Below are 26,628 nucleotides of genomic sequence, written 5' to 3'. Positions count from 1 at the left end.
TGTGTGATCCGTAATGCTGGATACATGTCATTATACATTTGTACAAACCCATTTGAATGGAGCACCCAGAGTGACCCCTAATGTCCAGTATGGACTTGAGGTGGTAATGATATGTCGATGTAGGTTTGCCAGTTGGCACAACACATAGCTCTGGTGCCACGTTGATGGGGGGGAGGCTGTGCATTGAGCACAGGGGACATATGGAAAACTGCACTTTCTACCCAATTTTGCTGGGAACCTAAAACTGTTCTAAAAAATAATGTCTATTTTTTTTTTAAAAAGAGAAAGATCCGAAGGCTCTGTTAGCTGGATGAGGTTGCATCCCCAGCTTCCTGTGCCTTGGCTCTCCCAGGACGTTGGAGACAGAGGTTCATAGGAATCTATTTTTTCCATCACAGTTTGGAGAGTTCCCTCCTCCCTATGTATTTAATGTTTGAGAGACACTTTTCTGTATGTTCTCCCAAGTGAAACTCAGACCCAACCCTTGCCTTGGGCAGGAAAGTCAGTCCTCAGGCTGGCTTTGGGCCAGGTCACCCACCTTGGCTTCTGATGCATGGGCTGTTGCCGCATGGCCATATACTGGGTGTCCTCCTGCAGCCGGTTCAAGGGTGAATCTGGTTTCAGGCGGATCCCATAGTAATGATACTTGGAGTTGCCCCTAGAAACCAAGCATCTCAGGGTCAGTTCTCCTTGCAGATGTTCTGAATGACAAGACAAGTGCTCTATCTTGGCCCTTCATTTTGGGTGCTCAGGTTCAGTGTTCCCTGGACCATGTGGGAAATGTTCACGGGCTGTTTCATGATCAGAGAGGGGTTTAGGAAATTCTGGACTGGGCATCCGCCTCTCGGAGATTTCCCCCCCTTGCATTTTAGTATTCTAAAGGCTCTGAGAAGTCCTGCAGTGGGAAAAGCAGTCCAGCTTTGTTTGACCTGGCATGGCCTCACCACCATCATCATCACCAGCATCACCGTCATTATCATCATCATCATACCATCGTCACCATCAACACAATCACCAGCATCATCACCAGCATCACCGCCATCACCATCATTATCACCATCACCACCATCATCATCATCACCACCACCATCACCATCATCACCAACATCACCACCATCATCATCATCTTTACCAACATCACCATCATTACCAATATCACCATCATCACCATCATCATCACCACCATAGCATCATCACCACCACCATCACCATCATCACCATCACCACCATCATCACTGTCATCACTATCCCATCATCATCATCTTCACCATCATCACTGTCATCATCACCATCATCAGCATCACCATCATCACCATCACCGTCATCACTATCCCATCATCATCTTCACCATCATCACTGTCATCATCACCATCACCACCATCATCATCACCACCGTCATCACTATCCCATCATCATCATCATCTTCACCATCATCACCATCACCACCATCAGCATCACCATCCTCACCCCCGACCCCTAGTCATCTGACAACATGATCTAGGAAATGGTAACGCTTTGGGAAACACTATCGTAGCTTATTATGTGAGAAATGAATGATCAGAGGGCTTTAGACAATTTGGTTAAGAAAACAGGCCAGAAGGGCTCCTCAGGAGAGAAGCAGTGAAGGATAGACATGCGTCTGGCAATAGGGACAAGTGGGCGGAGCATGGGTCCTTTCTGGATGAGGTAGCAGCTTGGCTGGTGCCAGGAGGAGTTGGAAAGCAGGGGGGAGAAAAGCCCCAATCCTGAGGCCAGCATCCAGGACACTCTGACGGTGGAGGCCATGCATGAGCTGTCTGGAGAGGCCCCAAAGGCAGTGGTGGCTGTGTCCCCAGAGACCAGGGGCTTCCTCTCCTTCTCCCCCGTCCTTCCCTCCTCTATCCATTGATGCTCTGTAAGGATGTTCTCTGTAAAGGATCAGAGGGTGGCAGAGAACATTCTCTTGGTCCCTTCTGTGTGCTCTAGGCCCCCCACTTTGAATAGAGTATGGCTGCTGTTTTCTAGTGGGAGGAGTGTTCGTTTCCTGCCTGGGTAAGTCTGCAGCATATGGCAGTCCCTGGCTGCTGCAGGCCAAGGGCGAGCTGCTGTGGTGGACTGGTCCAGGCAGAGCAGAAAGCACCAAGAAATCATAAATCCAACTCTACTTGATAATCCAGAGGCTGCTTTTTAAGAAAACCTGTTACTATGGAAAATTTTAAAGAAGCACTGAGTGCTGAAGCAAAGCCTTTGTTCTTGTCATCAGGAGAGAGATGGCCCATGGCCAACGCCTCGGGCTGGTCAGGCCCGTGCTGCCGCCAATTCAGAACAACTCCAAGTTCACCCAGAGGCATGCAGGCAGAAGGAGAAAGACCACATTCTCCAAAAGCTCAATATCTGTATAGAGGACGCAGGAGGACAGGTGGGCGTGGGGCTACCGGGCACCCCCATGTACCCACCTGGTGCCCAGCCGCCGCGTCCGCAGGCCCATGAACACGGAGCGGATCAGCTTCCCAAAGGAGGCGGCATTCACAGGGTCCAGCTTGTGCTCCTGGCAGTGCCGAAGGTAATGGTTGTAGAGAGAGCTTCTGGGGAGACTCACGCCTTCTGCGGTTTCATAGTTATCCAACAGCCACTGGAGCTGGATGAAGAAAGACACACTCACGTTCGTCAGGATCCCCCAAAATGCTGAAAGGCTAACATGGCCTCAAGAAGCACATGCTTTCTCTCCATTAACATGATGAGGAAGTTCATAGCCACTGTCGCTGATTTGGATTTGAGAGATTCCGGGCACATGAATTAACAGCTTCTCTCCACTCCTGTATTTATTCCTTCAACGTTCAGCCTGGTTTTCAGATTCCTTGACTTAATTTACAAAAGCCTGCAAGTGACTGAGACCTCTTGGGTGTCTCCTAATCATTTAGACACCATGTCTCCTAAACTTACAGGAATGTCAAGATGAAGAGGAAGATTGAAGAAAGCTCGGCGGACCCATCAGCACTGCCCCCGGCATTAAACAGGGCGACGTGGGCCTTTAGAGCTTGTCCACCTCCTGACATCTTGTGACTGAGGGACAAATCGTTCATCTAAGGATTAAGATGGCTGGGGCTCGGCCACCTGTCTCATCGCTGGTCACTGAAGAGGAAAGTCCTGCTTGAATTCTTGCCCTATTGCTTGTGCTACTATCCATGGCTCCAACCAGGAATTCTGCACCTTGGGGCAACCAGATTCTACTAGAACAGGCTGGGAAGGAAGGGAGGAGTGGAAGGTGGGATTCCCAGACACTCCTTCCCCCTGCCCCTCTTCTTAGCTCTCAGACCCGATGCGAGCGACTGCGCTTCCTCCCTGAGGTAGGACGTGTGTGCCTCCTGAGGGGTCTGTGTTCACAGCTGGGGGGCTGGCTGAGTGGCCCGGAAACCATACACTCTGGAATGTGTGGTGTATTTTCTCTCAGGAAAGCTTTTCCTTTTTCTTTCAGAAACAACAAAAGAAAACAAAAAACAGGACGACGGGCAGAGGCGGACTGACCTCTCCTCGTGTCTCAGAGAGAGGTTGTACGCAGAAACAGGACACAGTACTGAAGAGGCTTCCGCGCCAGGTTCTGGGCCCAGGCCGGAGGGCAGCCAAGTCGCTGCCCCCAGCAGCCCCCACCCCCGCCCCCCGGGCTCAGCATCGGGTCAGAAGGGCAGGAGCTGTCCCCACAGTCAAGCCCCCACACCGGGCAGCGGCCCAGAGGAGGCCTGCCCAGCAGAGTGCGTCTGTTCTCTGATCAAGGGAGGTCTGATGTGTGAATACTAAAGCCCTGAACATGCTGGGGATTTGGAGAAGGGCAGGAGCCGTGCCCGGGCCCCAGGCCTGAGGCAGGATCCTGCATGGGAAGGGTGAGGGGCTCCCGGCCCACCGCGGACCTGGGTGTGGGGGCCCCAGCACGTCGCACACCCTTTGCACCCTTCTAGACCCGAAGTGAGTGTCTGCCCAGGGAGAGCTCAGCCACAGCCGGCCCCGGGCCATTGTGGCCCTGCTCGGCCCCACACGCGCACGCTGGGGGGTCGGCTGGAGTCTCCCCTTTCAAAGATAGTTTTATTATGGAAAGGTTCTAACAGGCACAGAGGTAGAGAGACCAGTGTAACTGACCCCTGCTTCTACAGTCGTCAGCTCGGGGCCCCACCTGCCGCCTCCTGCCTCTGTTGGACCTCCCTGATCTAGCGCAGGGCCAAGTGGGAGGCAGGTGGTGGGCCGGCCGGGGGCAAGGAAAGGTTCAGAGGTTGAGGTGGGCACGGCTGCATGTGCGGGATGAAGGTGGGCCACAGGCCAAAGGTCCAAGTGAAGGGACACGTGGGGGACTGACAGAGCAGAGAGTCCTGTAACAGAAGGACAGACATCGGGCGTCAGGAAGGGCTGGGGTCGTGGGCTCTGCTTTGGAGAGGTCGGCTGACTGCTGGGCCGGCTTCAGGGCAGAGGTTGGGCGCAGGCGCGTTAACGGGGCACCAGGGCTGAGGACGGGGTCTCCGGGGGCATGCACAGAGAGGGTGTTCACTCACGTAGGGCCCGAGGAGGAGGAGGAAGAGTGGCCGGAAGGCCTAGCATTCAGGCCCAGTATATTTTGCTGCCCTGCCGCCCAGGGAGCCAGGAGAGGCTCCCTCCCCACAGGCTTCTGCAGAGAAGTCTCTGAGCTGCAGGAGCCTCCTCAGGGAGGGACCGGGCGCAGCTCCTGCTTCTCCCTGGGCCCTGGCACCATGGTCACTATGAAGCTGGCCTGCTCCCCGTGTGGCCTGCGTGGCCCTGTGCCCTCCCGCCCCAAGCTGAGGGCCTGCGTGGCTGACAGCTGGCCCCTCACCCACCCAGCGTCCCAGTGTTGGAGAACCCCAGGTGGCCTCCTCCCGGCCTCAGCAGCGGGGCCACTGAGGGGCAGTTAAGACAGCATACAGCAATGGGGGAGGAGGGTGGACGCAGCCCCCGGCAGAGGCCCTGGGGAACAGGACGGCACCCAGGAAGGACACCTGACCCCCCTCAGCCGCCCCTCTGCGAAAAGAACTTCCTGTCGCCTCACTCGATATTTAGTTTTCCGACTCTCCTTAAATGTGCTTTTTCTACCACCTTTTTCTCTCCAGAGTTTTGCTCTGGCCCAGGAGCCGCCTCCTTGGTCCTCCCTGGCCCCTGACCCCTCTCCCCTTGCTGCCGGAAGCTGTGACGGCAGCGTGGCAATGCCCTCTGACCCTCGGGGTGCACCTTCCTCCCCTCCCTGAGCACCCCTGCCCGCTTGGGCTCGGGGAGGCTGCGGGACGGTAGGCCTGGGGTATCTGGAAGGGGCAGGGGGTGAGCACAGCCCCATCGGCGTCAGGAAGCTGCCCCCCCCCCCCCAGCGACAAGGCACGGGGGCAGGGGTAACTGGGTTCCCCGGCTGCCACCCTCTCTTATTTTCAGTTTGGGATCCAGGTGAGGAAGGGCTGGTATTTGAGGGGGTCCTTTGAGCCCCGGGGTTTTCTTCAGAGAACTTTCCTCCTTTGAAGCTAGCAGGTGCATTTTATCTATTTATTGCTCGTCTCCCCCACTGGAATGAGAACCCCAGGCAGGTAGAGATGGAACCAGATCTGCCCATATTTGCACCCCCAGGAGGTGCAACGGACCAAGAGAAGGGGTCCTGAAATGCAGAGGGGCCCCCAGCATGCGGGAAGCCAACGGTCAGGGTGCAGAAGCTGGAGATTTTCTCTCTCTGCCCTCTCCCCCGCCCCCCGGCCCCGGGAGCACAGAGCACCGCTTGTTAGGGAATCCTCAGGGAGCAGGAGAGGAACACGGACTTTCAGGCGAGAAGGGTGAGGTCAGGTTCCATAGGTGGTGGGCTGGAGGGGGCCCTCGACAGGACCGGCTCACATGTATGAGGAAGTGCTCGGGAAGAATGATCGCTTCGGCTTACCACCATCCCCCAGCCCCATGTTGTTGAAATGAAAAATGGATCTCTTTACTTGGATAATTATGTTGGCATTGACAACAATGATGCATGGTTATCTCGACAAGTTCTTCCCAAGCAGAAGTAACTCCAGAGACAGCTGACACCTCTCGCAGCCCCCAGAACAATCAGTTACACCTTCTCCCCCTTTTGCAACAGAGGGGAAGCTGATTCAAGTGACCAATGAGTCAAGTCATGACGGAGCTGAGGGAGGGAGCCATGGGGAAGCATTCGAGGCAGAGGGAACAGCCCGTGCAAAGGCCCTGGGGTAGCACTGGGCCTAGCGTGTTGGAGGAACAGTGAGGGGGGACCTGTGTGGCTGGACCAGAGAGAAGGGGAAGGGGAGGGGAAGGAGGGGACAGGGCCAGTCGGGCAGGGCCCCAGAGGCTGTTTTGATGATGCTGGCTTCTACTTGGAGTGTGATGGGGGACCTGGAGGCTTCTGGACAGAGAGGTGCCATGATCTGACTTTGGTTTCAGGAGAATCACTGTGGCCGCTGCTGTGAGAAGGGCCTGGAAGCTGGGGGAGGGCAGCTGCCAAGGGCTCACTAGATGGTGGCCACGACACTCCACGGGAGAGATGGTGGGGGCTGTGGTGGTGGAGGAAGGGGAAGTGGTCTGCTTTGGGATGGTTCTGAAGATGAGGTCAAGAGCATCTGGCGGTGGGGTCTGGGAAGCGAGGGTGAGCAGCAGAGGATGGGAGGCTCAGGGGCTAGAGGGGCAGTCGGGGCTCGGCTTTGGACATGCCGTGTTGAGCTGCAGCTCCAAGCCAACAGGTGGGAGAGGCCAGCTGGTGGGGCCGCCTGGGAAACAGCCTTTCCACTGGGAGTCAGGGTGGGGTCAGCAAGGCGGTGAGGAGGCTTCGGGAAAGAAGCCCGGGTCTGACCACGACAACTGCTGGAGGCATTTGCCACGATAATTTGGAGCAACTTCTGGACAAGGAACCCATCCCAGGAAGCTGCCGATTCTAGCCAAGCCCCAACGCTGGTCTGCATGGCATACTTTGTCATCACACGGGCCTGCAGTCTGCCACCAACTGAAGACCACGTGATCTTTGGCAATTTGTGGTCCTCAATTAAAAAAAAAAGTCATAGAATCTAAATACAATTAATCTACAAGCAGGTCCTCCTCCCAGGGTTTGTTTATTACATAGACCACGCTGTCCCCATGTGACAGTGACCGTGAACCACTGGTGGGGGGGGTCCCTGCATGGGGGGGGTGTTGTTCTGTGCAGGGATCTGGGGGACGGCTGAGGGGCAGCCCTGGGAGGAGCCCAGGCCCCTCTCCTGCTCAAAGCGGGGGACCTTGACTGAAGTACCCCCAGACCAGGCACCACGGTGGTTGCATCTGTGGTGGGGGAAGGCGTTTTCCTGCCCAGGGCAAGCGCTTCGCCTCCTTCCCTGCAAGCAGCTATCCCTGGTTTTCACACCACCAAATCTGCCCATCCCCGTCTTCGAGACTGCTGAGCCTGTTTTGGCCCCAGGCTGGAAGGTTCCTTCCACCTGCAGACCCCCTGGGTCTCACTCAGCCCCTCGAGGGCAGCTGGGGAAATTCCCGGAGACCCCGACACCGGCTGGGTCTGGAAGGCACTGTCTCGCCTCCCAGGCTCAGGGCATCTCGCTAGCCCTGGACACCACCCCATGGTAGCCCGTCGCCATCACTGTCGTCGGGAAGCAAACTCCGCAGAGCACGAGAACCAGCTCCAGCGGAAAACCTGCACGGCTGGCTTCTGTGCCCACTTCGGTGTGACCTGGGTGCGCCTTCTCACAGCCGCTGGGCTACGGCCTGCGCATTCCCAGCTCCCGGGCGGGAGTTCTCCTTGTTCCTTCTGCCCCTGTGTTCAGCACAGCTCTGGTGTGGGTGGGATGCCGTGACCCTGGCTCTCGGAGAAGGGTCGGCTGGGAGGCCACCAGGAAAATGGGTCCGTGGGGCACAGCCCCCAGTCCGGCTCGTCTGCCCTAGGGCCGGGCTGGCAAAGGAGCCGGGACTCGGCCAGTGTCTCTCGGCACCGGAGCCCACTCAGCTGTGGGCGGCCAGGGTGACAAGCATCATGAGCGAGCATGGCCGGCTGCTGCAGGGACACAGGGCCCCACCTAGGGGCCAGGACCCATGCTCTCCCTCCCCTCCTGGCTCTCACATCGGCTGGACAAGCTCCAGGAGGCTTTCACCTGTGCGTGGGGTCGACTCTTCAGAAAGATAATTTCTCTTCTCTGATTCTGAGCCACCAAGCCCAGACCCTGCTGCTCACAGCTCCACGACACACGACACACGGCCAGGGAGAAACAGGCGCAGGGAGTGTTTCCCGCTCGCAAACGGAACCAGCAGGGAAGCAGTCAAAGGTGTCTCCTTCCAAAGGAAACATGTTAGAAACCAGAAGCACCCCTGCAGCCAGAGACAAGCGGCTCATGCGTTTCCCCACAGACATTTTAAGTTTCCTGCGGAGCCCTGCCTGCCTGGGGTTTGTGCCCCACACTCTGCCTTCCTCGGGGCTGACCCGGGGCCGGGGCTTGCTGGCCGTGTTGAGGCCACGCGTGTTTGCTTCAGGGCCCTGCTGAACAGAGCGGGCCACTGTGCAGACGTGCCCGCACAGTGGCCTGAGTTTAAGACTGAGCAAGCACACACTGCCGATTGTTCCCTCCCCAGATCGGCCATGGGGCTGACACTGTCTAGCAGTAACTGGAGACAGGGAGGCCATGAGCCACCTACTCTGAGGGGCGGGGGGGGGGGGGCACTCAGCAGGGGCCTGATGCTCTCTTATTTATTCATATATTTATTGCTTTGAGATGATGGGTGTGAGACTGCTCTCCCTTCCAGTGACTGGGCCTCTGAGGCCCAGGAGTGCACGGCCCTCGTTACGTGTACCTGGAGCAGCCCAGGACACCTGTGCCAATCCAGAAACCTAGAAGTTTCTGGACCTTCCCTAGCTGGGTTTCTGCCCCAACATCACTGCCCTTTGAGCCAACACCTCACTTGGCACGTCGGCCAGTACCAAAGTCTTGACAGGGCCCTAGTTAGGAAATAAAGACTCTTAGCTGGTCACCTCCTCCAGTCCCATCCTGCCCCACGAAGCTGCCCAGAGACAGGGACGTTTGCTGCCTCCTGGCACGGAAGCTACCATCAAGGTCTCCCCAGGAGGAGAGCGAAGGAGAAAGATCCTATACAGTTAAAATCAGTAGAAATATGTTGCTTTGCACTTTTCTCCTATTATTATTATTTTTTTTCCCCCAAAGAGCTGACCACAGACAGGAAAGGCAGCTGAGAGTCATTAAGGTGCCCCCAGTCCTGCCTTTTCTGTTGTGGTTGCTGCCTATCTCAGTATCACTTTATCTGTGATGCCCGTTGCCTTCCCGGGCCCTGCAGGGAGCACGCGTCTCGCTCTTCCCTCCGCGAGCACCGGGAGGGTACATGCTGTTACCAGCCACCTGCACGGATGCAGGACCCTTTCCCTCACGCTGCTGAAAGGTTGTTCTTTTTTTTGCTGGATGTAGCATCCTAGGTTGGCTCCCCCCGCCCCCCGCCACCTTTCAGCACCCGAGAGGCGTCATTTCATGGTCTTTGCTTGTTTTTAAGATGCCTACGAAGGTTACGAGTGCGGCAGGGCAGGCCGCCGGGTCGACACACACTTACATGGCTGTTGAGTAAACCGCTTTTGTGTGAAGTGATCCCTTCGCTTTTTTGGAGGTTTTCAATCGCCATTTCAAGCTAAAGAAAATGTGTGCAGAAACAAAACAAAACGGAAAAAAAAAAAAAGGAAATCAGATGGTTAGCATCAGCCAAGATTTGTTTTTATTAATATCCAAATAATGATTCAAGCGCCTACAAAATAAAAACAAGGCTTGACGCAGGTTGGGGGGGCGGGTGGCGCGGTTAGGCGGCGAGTAAAAGCTGTGGCTTGGGAGGGGAGCATGACTCCTGACATGCGGGTGAGCACGGGAGCGCCAACAGCACAAAGGAGCATCTGCAAACACCCGCTGTGGCATTTCACGTCTGCATAGCATGACTACTGAGCCGAGGCGCAAGTTCAGGTAGAAGCAAAGCCAGCAGAATAATCACCCCGCTGCTCCCCTGGACCCGTTATCAGTTGCTAGGGAGAACCAGGCCAATACCCTGGCCCTGCCATAGGGCGGCGTCAAACCCTGGGGCCACTGGACATGTCAAAGAGATACACTCCTGAGTGTTTATGAAGCGTGAGCTGGGCAAAGTCACAGGGAGCTAAGAGGGACGCCTTCCTGGGGGAAGGGGCTTCTGAACTGGGTTCCGAGGACCTCATGGAGGGAGGGAGCTAAGGTGGTCCAGCAGGCCGACGCACTGGAGCAAACACCCGGCTGTGTGCGGCTCCTGCCACATTCGTACGTGCCGCATTTGACGCCCACTTGTGCATATTAAACGGAAATGGGAAATCTGCTGGAGCCCACCACGACAGGCAGAGAACAGCAATGGAAGGAAATAACCCAATGCACACCCTGACCTTCCTCAAACACGCAGGGAAGGCAGACTTCAGCAATGTGTGTGCAAAAAGCAGGTGGAACACGGATTTTGGAAAGAACGGCTGGACGGGGCTCCTGGGCCCGAGTGCAGGAATGAGAGGGTTCTGCTTTGCCCATCACCTCTTCCGACTGCTCTGTGGGTGTCCACTGTCACCACTTTTACTCAACACTGTGCTGGAAGTTCTAGCCAGGGCAGTCAGGCAAGAGTGAGAAATAGAAGACATCCATATTGGAAAAGAAGAAGTAAAACTATATTTGTAGATAACATGATCTTAGACATAGAAAATCCTGAAGGAGCCACAAAAAAATAATGAATGCTCATAAACAAACCCGGCAGAGTTGTAGGATACAAGATGAACATACAGAAATCAGTTATATTTCTCAGCAATGAACAATAGGAAAATGAAATAAAGAAAACAATCCCATTTACGACAGCATCAAAGAAAATAAAATACCTAGGAATAAATTTAGCCAACGAGGTAAAATACTTACATTAAAAACTATAACGTTGCTGACTGAAATTAAAGAAGACCTACATAAACAGAAGATATTCTATGTTCATGGATCAGAAGACTTAATATTTAGATGGCAATACTCTCCAAGTTGATCAGTGCAATCCTTAGCCAAATTCTCTATTAAACTTCCAACTGCTTTTTCAGAAACGGACAAGTTGATCTTAAAATTCATATGGTATTAGGCCAAAACAACCTTGAAAAAGAACAAATCTGGAAGGCTCACATTTCCCGATTTCAAAACTTACTACAAAGTTACAGTAACCAAAACAGTGCAGTACTGGGATAAGGATAGACATAGATGTACACAGGTCAATGGAATGGAATTAAACATCCAGGAATAATCCCGTATGTCTGTGGTCAACTGATTTTTGACAGGGGTGTCAAGACCACTGAATGGAGAAAGAGTAAACTTTCCACCAAATGGTGCTGGGATAAATGGGTTTCCACATGCAAACGAACGGAGTTGGACCCCTACCTCACAATATATACAAAAATCAACTCAAAATGAATCAAAGAACTAAATGTAAGAGCTACAACTATAAAATGATTGGAAGAAAACATAAGGTAGTCATGTACAATAAGGTTATCTTCATGACCTTGGATTTGGCAATGGATTTTTAGATATGACACCAAAAGCACAAATAAAAGATAAAAGAAATCTTTACAAAGATACATCGGACTTCACCTGAACTAAAAACTTTTGTACGGCAAAGGACACTATCAGGAGAGTGAAAAGACAAGCCACAGAATGGGAGAACATATTTGCAAACTGTGTATCTGATAAGGGTCTTGTATCCAGAATATATAAAGACCTGTCACAACTCAACAGCCAAATGACCAACGACCCAATTGAAAAATGGGCAAAGGACTTGAACAGACGTGTCTGCAAGAAGCACATGATAAGATGCTTGGCATCATTAGTCATTAGGGAAATACAAACGAAAAGCACAGGGAGCTACCGCTTCACACACACTAGTACGGCTATTCAAAAATAAAGGAAAGAAAAAAAAAAAAAACCCACCAGTGTAGGCAAGGATGCGGAGACACTTGAACCCTCACACACAGCTGGCGGGATATAAAATGGTGCAGCTGCTGTGGAAAACAGGCCGGCAGTTCCTCCAAAAGTTACACATAAACTCAGTTAAACTGTTACGTCCGAGCAATTCCGCTCCTGGGTGTATTCAGAAAAACGTGTACGTGAATGTTCATAGCAGCGTGATTCACCGTGGCCAAACGCGGAAAAATCCAAGTGTCAGTCACGGATGACTGGATGAACACAATGCGGTGTATCTACACAATGGAATATTATTCATCCACCAAAAGGAAGGAAGTAGTGATACATGTTACAATGTGGATGAGCCTCAAGAGCATGATGCTCAGTGACAGAAGGCAAGCACAAAAGACCACAGGGTGTATGGTGCCATTTATATGAAATGTCCAGGACAGGAAAATCCGTGGAGACAGGAAGCAGAGTAGTTACCAGAGGCTGAAGGAGGAGGGACTGGCGGGAGGGGTGACTGCTAACTGGTCAGGGTTACCAGTTTACAGGGTGATGAGAATGTTCTGGAACTAAAGAAGGTAATGGTTGTACAACACTGAGAATGTACCGAATGCCGCTGAATCATATACTTTTAAGTCGTTAAAATGATGCATTTTATGTTATGTGAATTTGACCTTGATAAAAAATATACAACTAATTAAAAAACCCATTATTCTCCCTTGCGATTTGAATGGATCTTCTCCCCACATGCGTGGTTTTGTAACCTCCTGCACCAGTCACTTGGAAAATATTGGTTCACTGATTTTGCAGATGTTCCAAATGTTGACATGCTTTCATTATACAGTACTGAAAAATCACATTTGTTAGTATCACTACCAAGCTCAAAATTCTAATTCTTTTTTGGTTGAAAATGTATTGGCAACCAAATTAGTTGGCTGTTTTCCTGGATACATCCACCTCGCACCATTCATTTTTGAGAAAATGCCTGCCAATTCCCCAAGTCTGAATAATCATCATTTGTCTGTTACTCCTTCAAGCAAACAGCGTTTCGTGACAAAAATGGCTGGTTCAGCTCACAGTCATTTGCCGGCGGCTTTTCCTTAGGACAGTCATCATACGTTGGCAGGAGAAGTGCCTTTTCTCACACAGAATATTGGAAAGATGTGAATTCCAGGACTGAGATTTAATACAATTAATAGCAATTAACAGCTCCACCAAGGACCATAGGTTAACCTTAACTGGAAATTGCAGTACCCCATCCTCAGCTTCTCTTTTCTTTTTCACTGTGAGCGCAGGGTGGGGAAGACCACGGCGACGTCTGGGAGAGTCTGACGCCTCTGCCTCCCTCTGCACCTGCATTTGTGCCCTGGGGGCTCATCGATGTTGATTTTGCAGTCAGTGCAAATGTCAGCACAGGGAAAGTGGCGGCTGATGGCTTGGTATTATTATGAAAACAGTTTTGACCCTGTGGGGCCCCTGGGAGGGTCTTGGGGACACCCAGAGGAGGGCCAGACATATTTAGGACTGCCTGCTAAAAACTACTGTAGAGTATTGTGGAAAAGAACACAAATTAAGGCTTGCTGCATAAGATCATCCTGAAGAACCCATAGCTATTAAATAGGGTCCGATCAAGCCCATGGATGCAGAAAATTAATTTAATGCACAGTGGAACCTCCCAAGTTGTTCACTGTTTTAAAATTAAATCTTCGCGTAAACATCAGTAGGCGGTGAAGGTCAGGAAACCATCCCCCCACGTCGCCCAAGGCCAAATGGGGATGTTACCGCCCCGGAGTCAGCACTGACGGCGCAGTGCGCACGTCTGTCCAGCAGAGGGCGCCATGGCGCCACCTCCCAGCCCTGCATCCGTGGACAAGGAGCATCTTGCACTTGACTTCAAGTCCTAGTCTTCCTTACACACTTGCCAGAGCGATTCTCACTGCACAAGTACAAACGCTTTGTTCAGTCCCCTCAGTGGCTGGAGAAGTTAGTGTTTAAATATGTTTAAAATAAAAACTGATTTTATACTTGACCGGAGTTTAACTTTTTGCTATTTAAAGATACTTATCAGGGTGCTATCTCCACAGGCCCACATATCAAACAATAAGGAGGAGCCAAGGATGGACGTAGTGGTGCCCCACCCCACCCCAGGCCCAGGCAGCTTTCGCGAAAATCATTTCCGGTTTCTGAACTTCCGCAGTTTCCTTCCATCTTGGTATTGTGCATATGCTTATGCATCCGTTTCTTGACTTATCAAGAGCTTAATTTTTATTTTTGATTCGATGCCCTGCAGCAGTATTCCTTGTCATTTAATATCATCTGTTTCTGCTACATGAATTATTAACAGAATATGGGGGGGAACGGACACATATCGTGCTTTAAGGGCTTGTTCAGAAGGAGGGCAGAAAATATGTAAGGACTCGTGATCAAAGATATAGTGTCTCAAGAACCTAATGTAATAGCAGATAGCAGACAAGTTTTAGTAGCTCCCAAGTATATTAAAATAAGCCAACTATTTAGAAAGTTCCTCTCCTTTCATGTATAATCTAGCAAGATCCACCAAGATGTAAGGACTGTACTGGGGCCTCCTAATGGAGGGTGGAGGTTAGTTCTCTGAGTTCACGAGTGTATGCCCAAGTGGCCATTCCATTTATAACATAATAATCTCATTAAAAGGGCCCACCAGATAGGGGTCGCCCCTGCCAAGGGCCAGCAATGACCACTGTTGAAGCAACGGCGGCATCTCCAGACTGGGTCTGCCGCAATCTGACATCGGGACCATGCCTCCAGGAGCTAGCAGTGGGAAAGGAAGGGATGTCTCTGGAAAGGCCAGGGAGGAGTGGGAACAAGGACAGAAAGATGCTAGGGTTAACCCTGCATCCTCAGATCTAGCTTAGTTATGTGACCATAGAGAAAATACAAGTATAAATGCTTTATGAGCAACCCTTTTGGATCTTTAAAGAACATGGAGAGTAGTTTATTTTTTTTTTTTTATTTTTTTTAAAAGATTTTATTTATTTATTTGACAGAGAGAGAGATAGCTAGAGCAGGAACACAAGCAGGGGGAGTGGGAGAGGGAGAGGCAGGCTTCCTGCCGAGCAGGGAGCCCGATATGGGACTCGATCCCAGGACCCTGGGATCATGACCTGAGCCGAAGGCAGACGCTTAACGACTGAGCCACCCAGGCGCCCGAACATGGAGAGTAGTTTAAAAAGAAAGAAAGAGACACTGCTGGAACTTTGAGGGCAGGGATATAAATCACAGAATTCTGCATGCAGAAAGGAAACGGCCTGCAGTGAAGGGCCAGATGGGAAGATGGAGAGAATCTTGGGGCTCACCCCTGGGGACAGGGGGAGGCTGGCTTGAGAAAACAGGGCATTGTAAATCTGTTTGCCCACTTTTCTTTTGCTAATTAAACATTTTAAGAATATGTAAGTAATATTTTACATGCTTGCTGTAGGAAAATCTGATTACAACAGAGAACAGTCTCCACTGAGGGCCAGGACTGCGGTGGGGCCAACGAGGCACCCAGGGCTCCAGACTTAAGGAGGTGCTCATCCTCAAGATCGTGTCAGGGCAAGCTTGGCAGGTGGAGGTGAATACCTCCTTAAATTTGGTGCCCTGGGCACCTGGACCGGCACACCCCATTCAAGCCCTGCCTCAACTTCTCCCCAGCCCCACCCAACTCCCACATAGGAGGAGAAGCCTTTACCAGTAGCCTGGTGTGGGTCCTCTCAGGTGCATTTTATCAGATTTACATTGGCTTTCATGATTTTCTCTGCAGTTGGGGTTGTGCTACGTATTCAGTTCTGATACTTGTGTTTATCACTTAATCTTCTGTGATTATCTTTCTGAGCCCGTTCTTATAGCTCAAGGATTGGCAAACTTTTTTTGTAAAGGGCCAGATAGTAAATATTCTGGGCTCTGTGGGCCAGTCTCTGTCCACGACTACTCAACTCTGTCCTTGTAGTTGGAAAGCAGCCACAGACAAGTGAAGGAATGGGTGTGGCCGTGTGCCAATAAAACTTTATTTACAAAGCCAGGCAGCTGGCTGGATTTGGCTGCAGGGCTGTAGTTTGCTGCTCCCCACTGCCCCATAATTCTACCAAGAATTACACATTACGGATGTATTAGACCTTGTTGTTAAACCGATTTTTAAAAATGACATGGGTATAGATGGGCTGGCTGCACGATATTGTGAGTGTCCTAAGGGCTACTGGTAATCATTTTTAGCAGCTGACGTGCTCAGTTCTCGTAATTCCTAGAGCTTTAAACAATAGAGGTCTACTCAATTAAAAAAAATGTAAACTTTTCATTTGGAATAATTCCAGACTTACAAAAACATTGCAAAAATAGCACTGTATACTGTATACCCTAAGCCAGCCCTCCCAGATGTTAGCATCTCGCATGATCTCAGCACAAGGATCAAGACCCAGAAACCAACCCCCATTCACCACGATGAGTCAATGAAAGATCTCATTTGAATGTGATGACCACTGCACTGGTGTCCTTTTTCAGGACCGGGATCCAGTCCAGAGACAGACACTGTGGTCATTTTGCATACACAGCAATGAGAGAAAATACCAGAAAATGAGAAATGGGTGAAGAGTGGAAGAGGATTTTATCAGATCAATGAACGGCCCATTTGTCCACAGTCGCCCTTGACATTCTAAGCGGGTCTGTATTACCCCGCACAGGAACGACTTCCCTGGTAAATTATTTGCGACTTCTCCGAATAAGCGCCAAAGAGTGCTTTCTTTCCAGGATGACATTCTCCTTCTTTAGCTTTGTCACTGGAGGCGGAAGAGAGATGAAAACCTCAGATCTCTCTTTCAGAGCAGTGCTCCCGAGTAAACCCAGGTGCTGCTCCCACCTTCACAAAGAAACGTGCAAAACCAGCTTCAGAAGTGATGATATCACTGAATGTCTGTCAAAACCCAGAGAACGCATAGCACCAAGCGCGAACCCTAATGTTGACCAGGAGCTTTAGTTAATAGTAACCGTGTGTCCAGATTGGCTCATTGACGGTGACAAACATACCAAACTTCTGTGAAAGGCTAATGAGGGGAAGCGTGTGAGTGTGGGGGTGTTGGGGGGCTACGGGGATTCTCTGACTTCCCGCTCGATTTTCCTGTGAACCTAAAGTGGCGCTTAAAAAAAAGGGGGGGGTCTATTCAGTTAAAGAAAAAAGTGATAATACTTGAGTCAGAGAAAAAAGCAGATGCGCTATTGGCAAAATTCCTTTCTCAAACAATGTGCATATGCTTGCAAAGTTTTTGCTCTGACAGTTGGACAAAAGCTCTGATGTGCAGAGGATGAGGAAGCTTCTAGCAAATGCTTGGCACATGCATGAGGTCACAGTACAGTCGAGATATTCTGCATCTTCGCTGGAAATACAGGCTACAGAGAAGACATGTTTTGCGGTTAATGATCCATCGTGAACTCTGACCTGTGTGGGTGGCACGCCGCCCTGGGCCACCTGGAAGGGTGGCCGTGAGATTGGAAGGGCACGTGTGGGAAGCCAGGCCACACACAGGGAGCCACAGACGGTCCATTCACAGTCTCCCCGGCTTGACTCGGTGCTGATGAGCTGGATAGTGAATACAAGATTTGGCTTTTCTGAACCCACGTGTGCTGGTGGTCAGGGGCAAGATGCTCCTTACGTGTTGAAAGCAGGAGCTGAGTTTCTGATGACACCGGTAAAGAAATTCCTGTGATTTCAAGTCACATATTTCCGGGTTATATGTTGTAGAACTTGAATCCATCAGTCCAGAGCCCTATATTATGACTTTTAATATTGGGAACCAGATCTCGGGATTTTCGAAGAAGACTCAGTGTCCCAAGGGGCTGGGCTGCTGACACTCTGGCTTCTCAAACCCAACACATGAGGGTTTTTCTTTATTTGGCGGAGGAAGAAATCGATGGTGCAGTCCTAGGCATATTTGAAAGTCACATCAGGTGCCACGAAGCTGATGCAAGCTCTTTAGGTAGCGGAATGCAGCCCGAGAAAGCTCAGAACCCCCTCGCCGCTGTTCTCCGAGGTGACTTCACTCCTCACCCCTCTGGCTTCAGCGCAGCATGTGCTGATGGTGCGTGGCGATCCCAAGTGGAGTCGCCAGGGCAGACACCGTCCCGATCTCATGATCTGCGTAGCCAGGGCCACCACTACCGATGAGCTAGGACTCCGATTTCCTGGAAACAAAGAGTTCACAAAGACGCCACTCAGAGGGGGGACTTGACCCCTGGGTCAGCTTATCCTTCACTTGGGCTAGACCCTGAGGCCCTGATGAACCACTGCAATGGCATGTCTCCCCATGGGCAGGAATGCTGTATTTTTATTATTGTAAGAACTGGTTAGAACATTTGTCTTCCTCAGTCCCCGCTGTGTGGCCCGTGGGGGCCCCCTGTCTGCACAGCATGGCCTCCTGCAGCCCGGGGTGGCAGGATCTCTACCTGGTGCAGCCTGAGAGCCCCCAGCCTCCCCTCGACACGACCCAAACCGCAAGAGCAAGCCTCTGGGTTTAGAGCCTGTGCTCTGTGTGGTTAATAAAAGCACCACAGCAAAAGGTTTTATCCAAAACTCCTCATGTGGGCCATTCAGCTTTAAGATTTATGTAATACTGATGAAATAAAGACTCAAGAAAATCTGCCCCCAGAAGTCTGAAACCTCTTACTGAGGCTGTACGGGTGATTCCCTCTGGTCTTCACGCTCTGCTTTCAGAACCGACTTAAAGTCCCAAAACTCTTGATAGGAAAAGCTGGAGGCCTCAAGTGTTGGATGCTGGAGCCCTGTTTTAGTTCTGGGGCAGTCTCAAGGCTGTTCTTGTTCTCGGCTCCTGGAAAACCCCACAGATCTCTGCTGCATGTGTGGAGATGTTCTCATGCCAAAGCAAGTCGATAGACCACAGCGCGGGCAGGGTCGGGAATCAGACCGCCTTCTGAGATGATCACTCCCGGGCTTGCACAGAGAGGGCTGTAAACACAGCCCATTCATGGATTCCCAATGGATCTGAAAATACGATTCTTCTGAAGCAACTCAGATGACAAACCACAGTAGCCGGGTTGCCCGGGGTCTGGGCTGCACCTTTCTTTGCAACAGGATAGTGTGGACCATAGAGAACGCTGTAGTTTCTCAGGAGGTCTGTGACCTGTGATCCTAGTACATGCTGTTATTATGCACTGATGCAATTTGCTAACATTGAACCTGTCGTGTTTGTGACAGTTAATGTAGTCTATGAGGAATGCTTTCTCATCGATACCAGCTTGAAACTCATGTCCATTCGGCCAGTCGTCCAAGGAAGGACATGTGTGGTTGCCTGTGGGTGCCCAGGCCCTGGTGGGTTGCAGGGACTGAGTGAGGTGAGGTGCAGGCTGGTACACCAGGCACTGCCCCATGCGTTACGGCCTCTGGAGAGCAAGTGACTTCTCCCCATCCTGCCCACAGAACTGGGTCCTGCGGAGCACTCTGGACATAGAGGACAGCAAGACCCGGTGGGGGACGGGAAGCTCTCCGATGTCAGGTGACCCCAAAGCACATCAGGACCAAAAGGACAGGGATAAGGCAAGATCATCATCTTCTATTTCAGGAGATTATTAGCCCCACACCAAAAGACAAAATTATTTTCTAACTGACAATCAACCAATGTAATCCATCACAGTAACAGTCTACAAAAGAAAAAAATCTCATGATCATATCAATGAAGAAAAAGCATTTGATAAAAATTAATATTCATTTATGATAAAGACTTGAAGAAAACGAGGGATAGAGGGGAATTTCCTCAACCTGAAAAAGGGCATCTAAGAAAACCTACAGTCAACATCACACTTAGCAGTGAAAGACTGAAGATTTTCCCTTAAGATTGGGAACAAAGCACAGATGTCCACTCTTGCCACTCCTGTTCAACACTGTACTACAAGTCCTAGATAGTGCAAAAAGACAAGAAAAATGAATGAAAGTCATCCAGATTGGAAAGGGAAAAATAAAATTGTTCCTATTTGCAGAGAGCAAAAAACTCTTGCAGCTCTTACAAGTGAGTTCAGCAAGGCTACAGGATGCAAGGCCGACAGCCAAAAATCAACAGCTGGAAACTGAAGTTAAAAATCAATACCACTTATAATAGCTCCAGAAACATAAAATATTAAGGCATAAATCTAACAAAATACATACAGAATTTGCATGCTAAAAATTACAAAATGCTGATGATAGAAATCAAAGATCTAAATAAATGGGAAAAAAAATACTATGTTCATGGATGGGAAGACCCGACATAGGAAAGACGTCAGTTCTCCCCAAATTGATCTATAGGTCTAAGGCTGCTTAATCAAAATCTTACTATGAATTTTTTGTAGACATAGATAGAACGACCTAAAATTTATATAGAAAATTCTAAAATTATGTAAATCTTACTATGAATTTTTTGTAGACATAGATAGAACGAACTAAAATTTATATAGAAAATTCTAAAATTATATAAATCGCCAACACAATGGTGAAGTGAGAGGAAACACTCTACACAATTTTGGATGGAAAGACACTCTAAAGACTGGGTGAACATATTTGCAAGTCACATATCTGACAGGGGACTTGTATCCAGGATATATAAAGAACTCTCAAAACTCAACAGTAAGCAAACAAACAATCCAGTTAAAAAATTAGGCAAATTACTTGAACCAAGAGGTCACCAAAGAGCATATAATGAAAGGCAAACAAGCACATCATTAGCAATCAAGAAAACACCAATCACAACCACAGCGAGATACCACTACACGCCCATCAGAATGTCGAAAATGAAGAATGGTTGACAACACCAAGTGCTGGTGACGAGGTGGGACACAGGGACTCATACATCACTGGGGGGCGGGGGGAGACGCAAAACCATACAACCACTTGGGAAAACTGTTGGTGGTGTTCCATAACGTTAAACATACACTTACCGTGTGAACCAACAATCCTGCTTGTACGTATTGATCCAAAAGAAAGGAAAACATATGTCCATACAAAAACCTGTACATGAGTACTTATAGAGACTTTATTCATAATCACCAAAAACTGGAAGCTGCCCGAATGGCCCTCAAATGGTGACTGGATGGAGGAGCTGTGGTATGGCGGAACCCTACCCAGGAGCAAAGAAGAAGCAAGCACTGATTCACGTGACAACGTTAATGGGTCTCAAAGGCACCACCGCGAGTGAAAGAGGTGGCCTCAGACGGTCACCGACTGTATGTTCTGTGTATACGACACTCCCGAAAAGACAAAACTAGAGTGACAGACAACCGATCAGCATTGCCAGGGGCTGTGGGTCACGGGAGAACGGAGATTTTAGGGTGAGGAGCTGCTCTGCACCCTCACCGTGGCTGCAGTGACATGAGGTCGTTGCGTCAAACCTCAGGGCTGCATGCCAAAATGGGTCAGTTTTACTCTGTGTTAATTTTCCAAATGAAATAAAAGTAAGCATGGAAAATAGACTTTCAGAGCAGACACAGTTTTAAAGCAGGTCGGGAATTGTCTGGGGCAGGGGCATGGCGGCAACGAGTGGGTGCAGTTCCCAAGCGGGACTGCCCCGTGCCTAGTTCGCTCCAGCGGTCACACGGATGGATGGGCCCGGGGCCTCCGGGAGAGCGACGCCAACGGTGGGGGTACCCCCCAGCACGGTGATGCTGGGCTCAGACGCCATTTCCACAGCAGCCCAGGAGGGGCCTTCTGCCCTCTCTGTCTACCACAGAGTATCTGGTTCCCAGGGGTGGACACTTGCCTCGGATCACACGCCCTTCCAGGTGGCAGGGCTCCGGCTCCAGCACCCCAGGCTGCCTTCCACTCAGCATCCCTGCTGCTGAGTTGGGTCTATTCAGGGTCTACCCTGCTGCCCCCGAGAGCCTCGTACATACCGTAGCTGGCGATGAGCGGGAGGTGTGGGCCAGGGAGTGTCTGGTGCTGTCCATCCCCCCGTGGATGAGATAGGCTCCTGCGCTGGAGACAATAGGGCTCCCCCCGACATCCATGGTGATGCCCACCATGCTGTGCGAGGGGACCGTTGGCGGGGAGGAGCCTGCCACGGTCACCTGGGCGCCGCCCGGGGCCTCGAAGTAAGAAGCTGCGCTGCTGGGGGCATACATCTGAGGCTCGGGGTTGTAGGCATAGGCAGTCCGTCTGTCAGGAAGAGAGAAGGGCCTCGTCTGAGTCTCCACGGGAATCCAGCAAGACTTCACGTTAAAGCTGGAGCCCCTCGACACCAAGCACACGGGGTCATTCAGACATGAAATGTCAGGGCAGTGCAAAGTTCAAAGTGATCATTTCTGGAAATATTAAGGATCACAGGATGACTCATTGAAACTATCGCTGAAAAATTCTAAGTGTGTAAAGGCGTTGCATGGGGGAGCTCCTTTGAGGAGACGGAACGATTCTGCATCTTACTGCGGTTACGTGCCATCTGCACACGGGGTAAAATGGCCTAGACCACACACGCACGCACGCACGCACGCGATGGCATGTAGGCTGCTAAGTGTGAATTAGGCCCGCGGGCTAGCTGACAGTCCATCGCAATGCCAATCTCCTGGTATTGTGCTATGGTCACAGAAGATGTCACCACTGGGGGAAGCGGGGCAAAGGGCACACGGGACTTGGTCCTAAGTCTGTAACTGCCTGAGAGTCCGTGATTCTTTCAAAACAGAAAGTGTTTGCAAAATGAAATTGCCTAATAAAAAGAATTTCTAAGCGATACCAAGAATTCGTCTGATATTCCTTCACCGTTTGGATTAAATGATTCACCCTGTGGTTTGCGACTCAAATTTTTAGGTTCTGCTCGCTCGTGTAGAGCTGGCCCCAGTAAAAGGCGGTGCCTGAAGCTTAGTGGTGTGTCTCGAGAGCTTCCCTGTGGGTGGCATCGAGGCCCCTCCGACTGGCCTCCAGGAGGCCTGCACCCCGTCCCACCTCCCGGGGTGACAGCCGATTTATCTGTGGCACAAGATGAAGCTCAGGACGTTGATGCTGGGGCGACCTACAGACCTTGCTCAGATTTCCTGGGCTGTCCAGGCACTGACGTGCGTCTGCGTATGTCTGGCACCGCCTCGGGGCTGTGCTGCAGAGACTCGCACAGCTCCGGCCATCACCGTAGCCAACCCTCACGCCCCATCCCTGAACTTCTGGGAGGAGGTCGTGGAAATCAAATGAGCCAAAGGGCTCGCGTCTTGAGTGCAATGAGCTTCATGGGAAATGTATCATTTTCTGCCCCGAACACCACATAGTTCGAAGGCAGAATGCTCTAGAAGTCCTTGACAAATGGAAAATCAAGTTTTAGCAACATCATAAACAGCCAGAGGTGGACACAGGCAAGGATGAGAAGGTAGAGACAGAAATGGTGCCTGGATTGTGAAGACTGAATCTTCTGACTTAAAAGCTGGACTGGGGTTTTGTTTCACGTTCTGCTTTGTTGGAAAGGCTGCCTTTTCTGGCAGTGAGAACTACAAAGGCCTGTGATTTCTGAAATCTCCACAGGGCTCTGATGTCCTAGAACTGTTGTAACAGTTCCAACATCACCAGGAGGAGGAGGAGAAGTTTCCACACACACAGCCCCAAATGGGAAGGGGTGGGGGGAGTCGTGAGAGAAGGTTCCGGACGCGGCCCACGCTTGTCTGCGAGGAGGGCCCTTCCGAGCGGAGAGGCAACCCACGTACAAGGCTCCATTCGTGTAGACGGCGTCTCCGCCTTCCACGTACTGCACCTGCGGGGGGTACACGTGCTGCACCTGGAACGACAGCAGGTACCGGGCGTGAGGCAAGGCGGGCTCCTGGAGGGGCCGGCTGGGCGCGTCTTCTCGTGCCTTTTGCGAACAGTGACTCCTACGTGTCAGATTTCCCTCCCCAGCCGGCGCTTCAACCAAGAAACCAGGAGAACTGGTCACCAAAAGGCCCCACGGGAATGGAGCTGCTGCCGATCCACAGCTCTGCTGCATTTTCTGGGCGCGGCGGCTCGTTTCTGCTGCGGAGCCCGAGGGGAGCGAGGTGGGCGGCCCCCATTCTGTGGCGGGTCGGGGGGAACCCAGCTCGCAGCTCGGAGCAAAGCTGCAGAGCAGAGCTGGGTCGGTCGGTCCCTGCCACCCGCCAGCCACTGCACAGAGGTGTGGGTCCCGCTGGACAGGAGAAGCCAGAGCTGTGGACAGAACGTGACCTTGGGGGGGGTCAGACACCCCTTACCCCCCGCAGGGCAGAGGGCTTGAGCTGGTCATACTCTACATGGCCTCCCTGACGTCCCCTTTGGGTGGCCCTGGCACCCCTCCCCAGAGGGGCGGGGGTCCTGGGAGGCACACCAGGGAGACCTTCAGTCTGAGCAGAATGGAGTGGGAGATGGAGAGGGTCACTGGGAAGCCCCCAGCCTAGGCCCGCCGCACCCCTGCCTTCACCTGTGGCCACGTCAGTTCAGCATCTCAGCAGACAGGGGCGCTGGCCCGGGTGGTGGAAGCCCAAGCTCTGCGCGCAGAACCTTACACCCTCACCACAGAGGGAAACTTAACGGACGCCTCATCCAACCTCCTTTTGGGGTGAGAGAATCAGGGACTGGGTTTCTTCGTGGCCTCTCTCTAAGCCTTTTCGTGGAGCGGTAGGATGGGGCTGATTCCCACCTCCTAGGACAACCCAACGCGGTGCGCGATGCACACACACAAGCCCCTGGAATAGGGAGCATGCCCGAGAAGGTTCCGGGGGCTAACATGCTAGGGGTGGGCTATGCCTTAGGGGGCTGGGGGAGATGCAGAAGTCACTCTGCAAGTCCAAGCTGCCCAGAGAGAAAGGCTGGGGCAGGCCCGGCCCCACAGAGAGGAAGCTTCTGGAATCATGACACTGCTCGTGTCTCCCTCAAGGAGCTGAGACCGAACCGCTGGTTCCCTGCTGGGCCTGCCAGAAGCCTTTGCTTCTCTCCCATGGCCCCGAAACCTGCCCCAGTTGCCTCCAGACAAGCGCCTCTAAACACACCAGCAATCTAAGCCGGAACCCCCTGGGCAGAGGGGTGTGCCGTCTGTCCCGGTTCCAAGAGCCTGCAGTGATTTTAATTCAGCGTGTTACAGAGCTCAAGTCCGCAAACTCCAGCCCTCGGGCCAAATCTGGCCTGCCTCTTTCTGCAAATAAAGTTTTCCGGGCACACAGCCACGCCCCACCGCTTGCATCCACAGCCGCTTTCTCAAGACAGAGGCAGAGTTCAGCAGTGGTGTCGGGGGCCGCTAGCCCGCCAAGCCGAAACATGTGCTGTTTGGCCTCTTCCAGAAAAGGTCTGCCCCCCGCTGCTCTAGGTCACCCGGACTCTGTCGAGCTGCTGATCTGTGCAGCTGTGTGCCTGGGGAGCGCTCGCTCTGAAGCTCTGTTCCGGGATCACTGGATTTCACAAGAAGCACTTCCTGGGTCATGGCATTGGTCTGAGGGTACGGCACTTGCTTCCCCAGCAAGTTCCACATTCCTTCAACCCAGACACTGGGCTTCTCTGTCTGCGTGTCCACCTCGGTACCCCAGTGCTCTACCGAGGTGCTGGCTTGCACCCCGAATGCTGAATTTCTGGATGAATGAAAGATCATCAGCGTTCTTGGCCTGTTGCAAACTCTCTGCAGTAAAAGATTCTTTTTTTTTTTTTTAAACATAGCTTCCGAAAGAACCTTCTGGTCAAGAACTGAAGATATTAAAGACAAAGGAATGGCAACAAGAGGAAAGGATGCCTCGTTCAGAGAGGGCTCCAGATCGCTAAGGGCTAACGTGTCCCATGTCCCCTGTGCTGTGGTTACCTGCTGTGGCACCTGCTGGACCCTGGGGAGGGAGATTGGCTGCATCTGGGCCCCTTTGGGAGCCGAGCCCGCTGCCTGGACCAACACCCTCTAAAAGGGAAGGAGAGAAGGACGTTTAGACTTTAGTCAGAGTTTAGCCCTTAAAACAAACACAGATTACAACCAGAGCACTGCTACCTTCTCCACTGTCACCTTACAGACACATAAGCAGGACTGATAGGAGGACAGGACAGTGTGCGTGCACGCACACACACACACACACACTCGTTCACGTGCACCAGCACACGCACCTTCACCTGCCCCCAGCAGCTCTCCCTCCCTGGGGTCTGTTCTGCAAGGTGACGTGGGCTGTCCCTGGCACCAAGCTGAGAGGCTGGGTGAAAAGAAGGACCCTCTAGACAGCTGTCCACACCACCTTTCCCCGGCCCTGGCACCAAGCTGGGGCTGGTGGCAGAACATGGCCGCTGTGGTGGGAAGCTGGGCCGGAGGGCGCAGGGCGGGGAGGTGAAGCGGGAGGCGCACACCCGGCTAAGTGAGGCGGCAGGAATGCCTCTCTCTGGCAAGGAGCGAGGCACCCGCTGTTGAGGGAAGGCAGGGCGGCCTGTGAGCATGAGTGCTTGCAGCTTTCCAGAAAGGGAGAGCCCCGAGTAAGCAGCAGGAAGTCTCTGCTCGAGGAGCAGAGGAGACACCTGGGCGGACTGGATGCGTCTCTAGCAGGGATGGAAGGCCTGGAACTCGGGAGGGACACCGTGGCCATGGTGCGCCCCTGGAGGTGGGCCCCTGGCACCAGACAGCCAGGGGATGGGGGGCTGAAGGGTCAGCTTCAAGCGGGCAGGGAAACAAATCAATTAGGCTACCACTGAATCTGATCATGCCCCCTTGGCACCCCGGGAGGGGCTTGCAAGGCCCACGCAGGGGCTGCTGTATTTGCAGGAAATAGAAGCTAA

At 51.9% G+C, this 26,628-nt stretch overlaps 1 protein-coding gene across 2 annotated transcripts in view; it reads right to left on the bottom strand.

The window, feature by feature from the left end:
• The window catches only part of RFX2 (regulatory factor X2), an 89,739-nt gene that overhangs the window by 13,452 nt on the left and 49,659 nt on the right, over nucleotides 1-26,628 (bottom strand). For both annotated transcript variants that reach the window (XM_021705569.2, XM_021705570.1), the window contains exons 3-8: nucleotides 25,682-25,771; nucleotides 23,592-23,662; nucleotides 21,807-22,068; nucleotides 9,550-9,624; nucleotides 2,436-2,617; nucleotides 539-658 (exon numbers count right to left, since the gene is read on the bottom strand). In XM_021705569.2, coding sequence (XP_021561244.1) covers nucleotides 539-658; nucleotides 2,436-2,617; nucleotides 9,550-9,624; nucleotides 21,807-22,068; nucleotides 23,592-23,662; nucleotides 25,682-25,771 — 800 coding nt within the window. The remainder of the gene's footprint in view (nucleotides 1-538; nucleotides 659-2,435; nucleotides 2,618-9,549; nucleotides 9,625-21,806; nucleotides 22,069-23,591; nucleotides 23,663-25,681; nucleotides 25,772-26,628) is intronic.

Source organism: Neomonachus schauinslandi, chromosome 1, assembly GCF_002201575.2.
Source record: "Neomonachus schauinslandi chromosome 1, ASM220157v2, whole genome shotgun sequence".
Taxonomy (NCBI): Eukaryota; Metazoa; Chordata; class Mammalia; order Carnivora; family Phocidae; genus Neomonachus; species Neomonachus schauinslandi.
The sequence above is the reverse complement of the archived record's forward strand: the minus strand, read 5'-3'. Positions and strand labels throughout refer to the sequence as shown.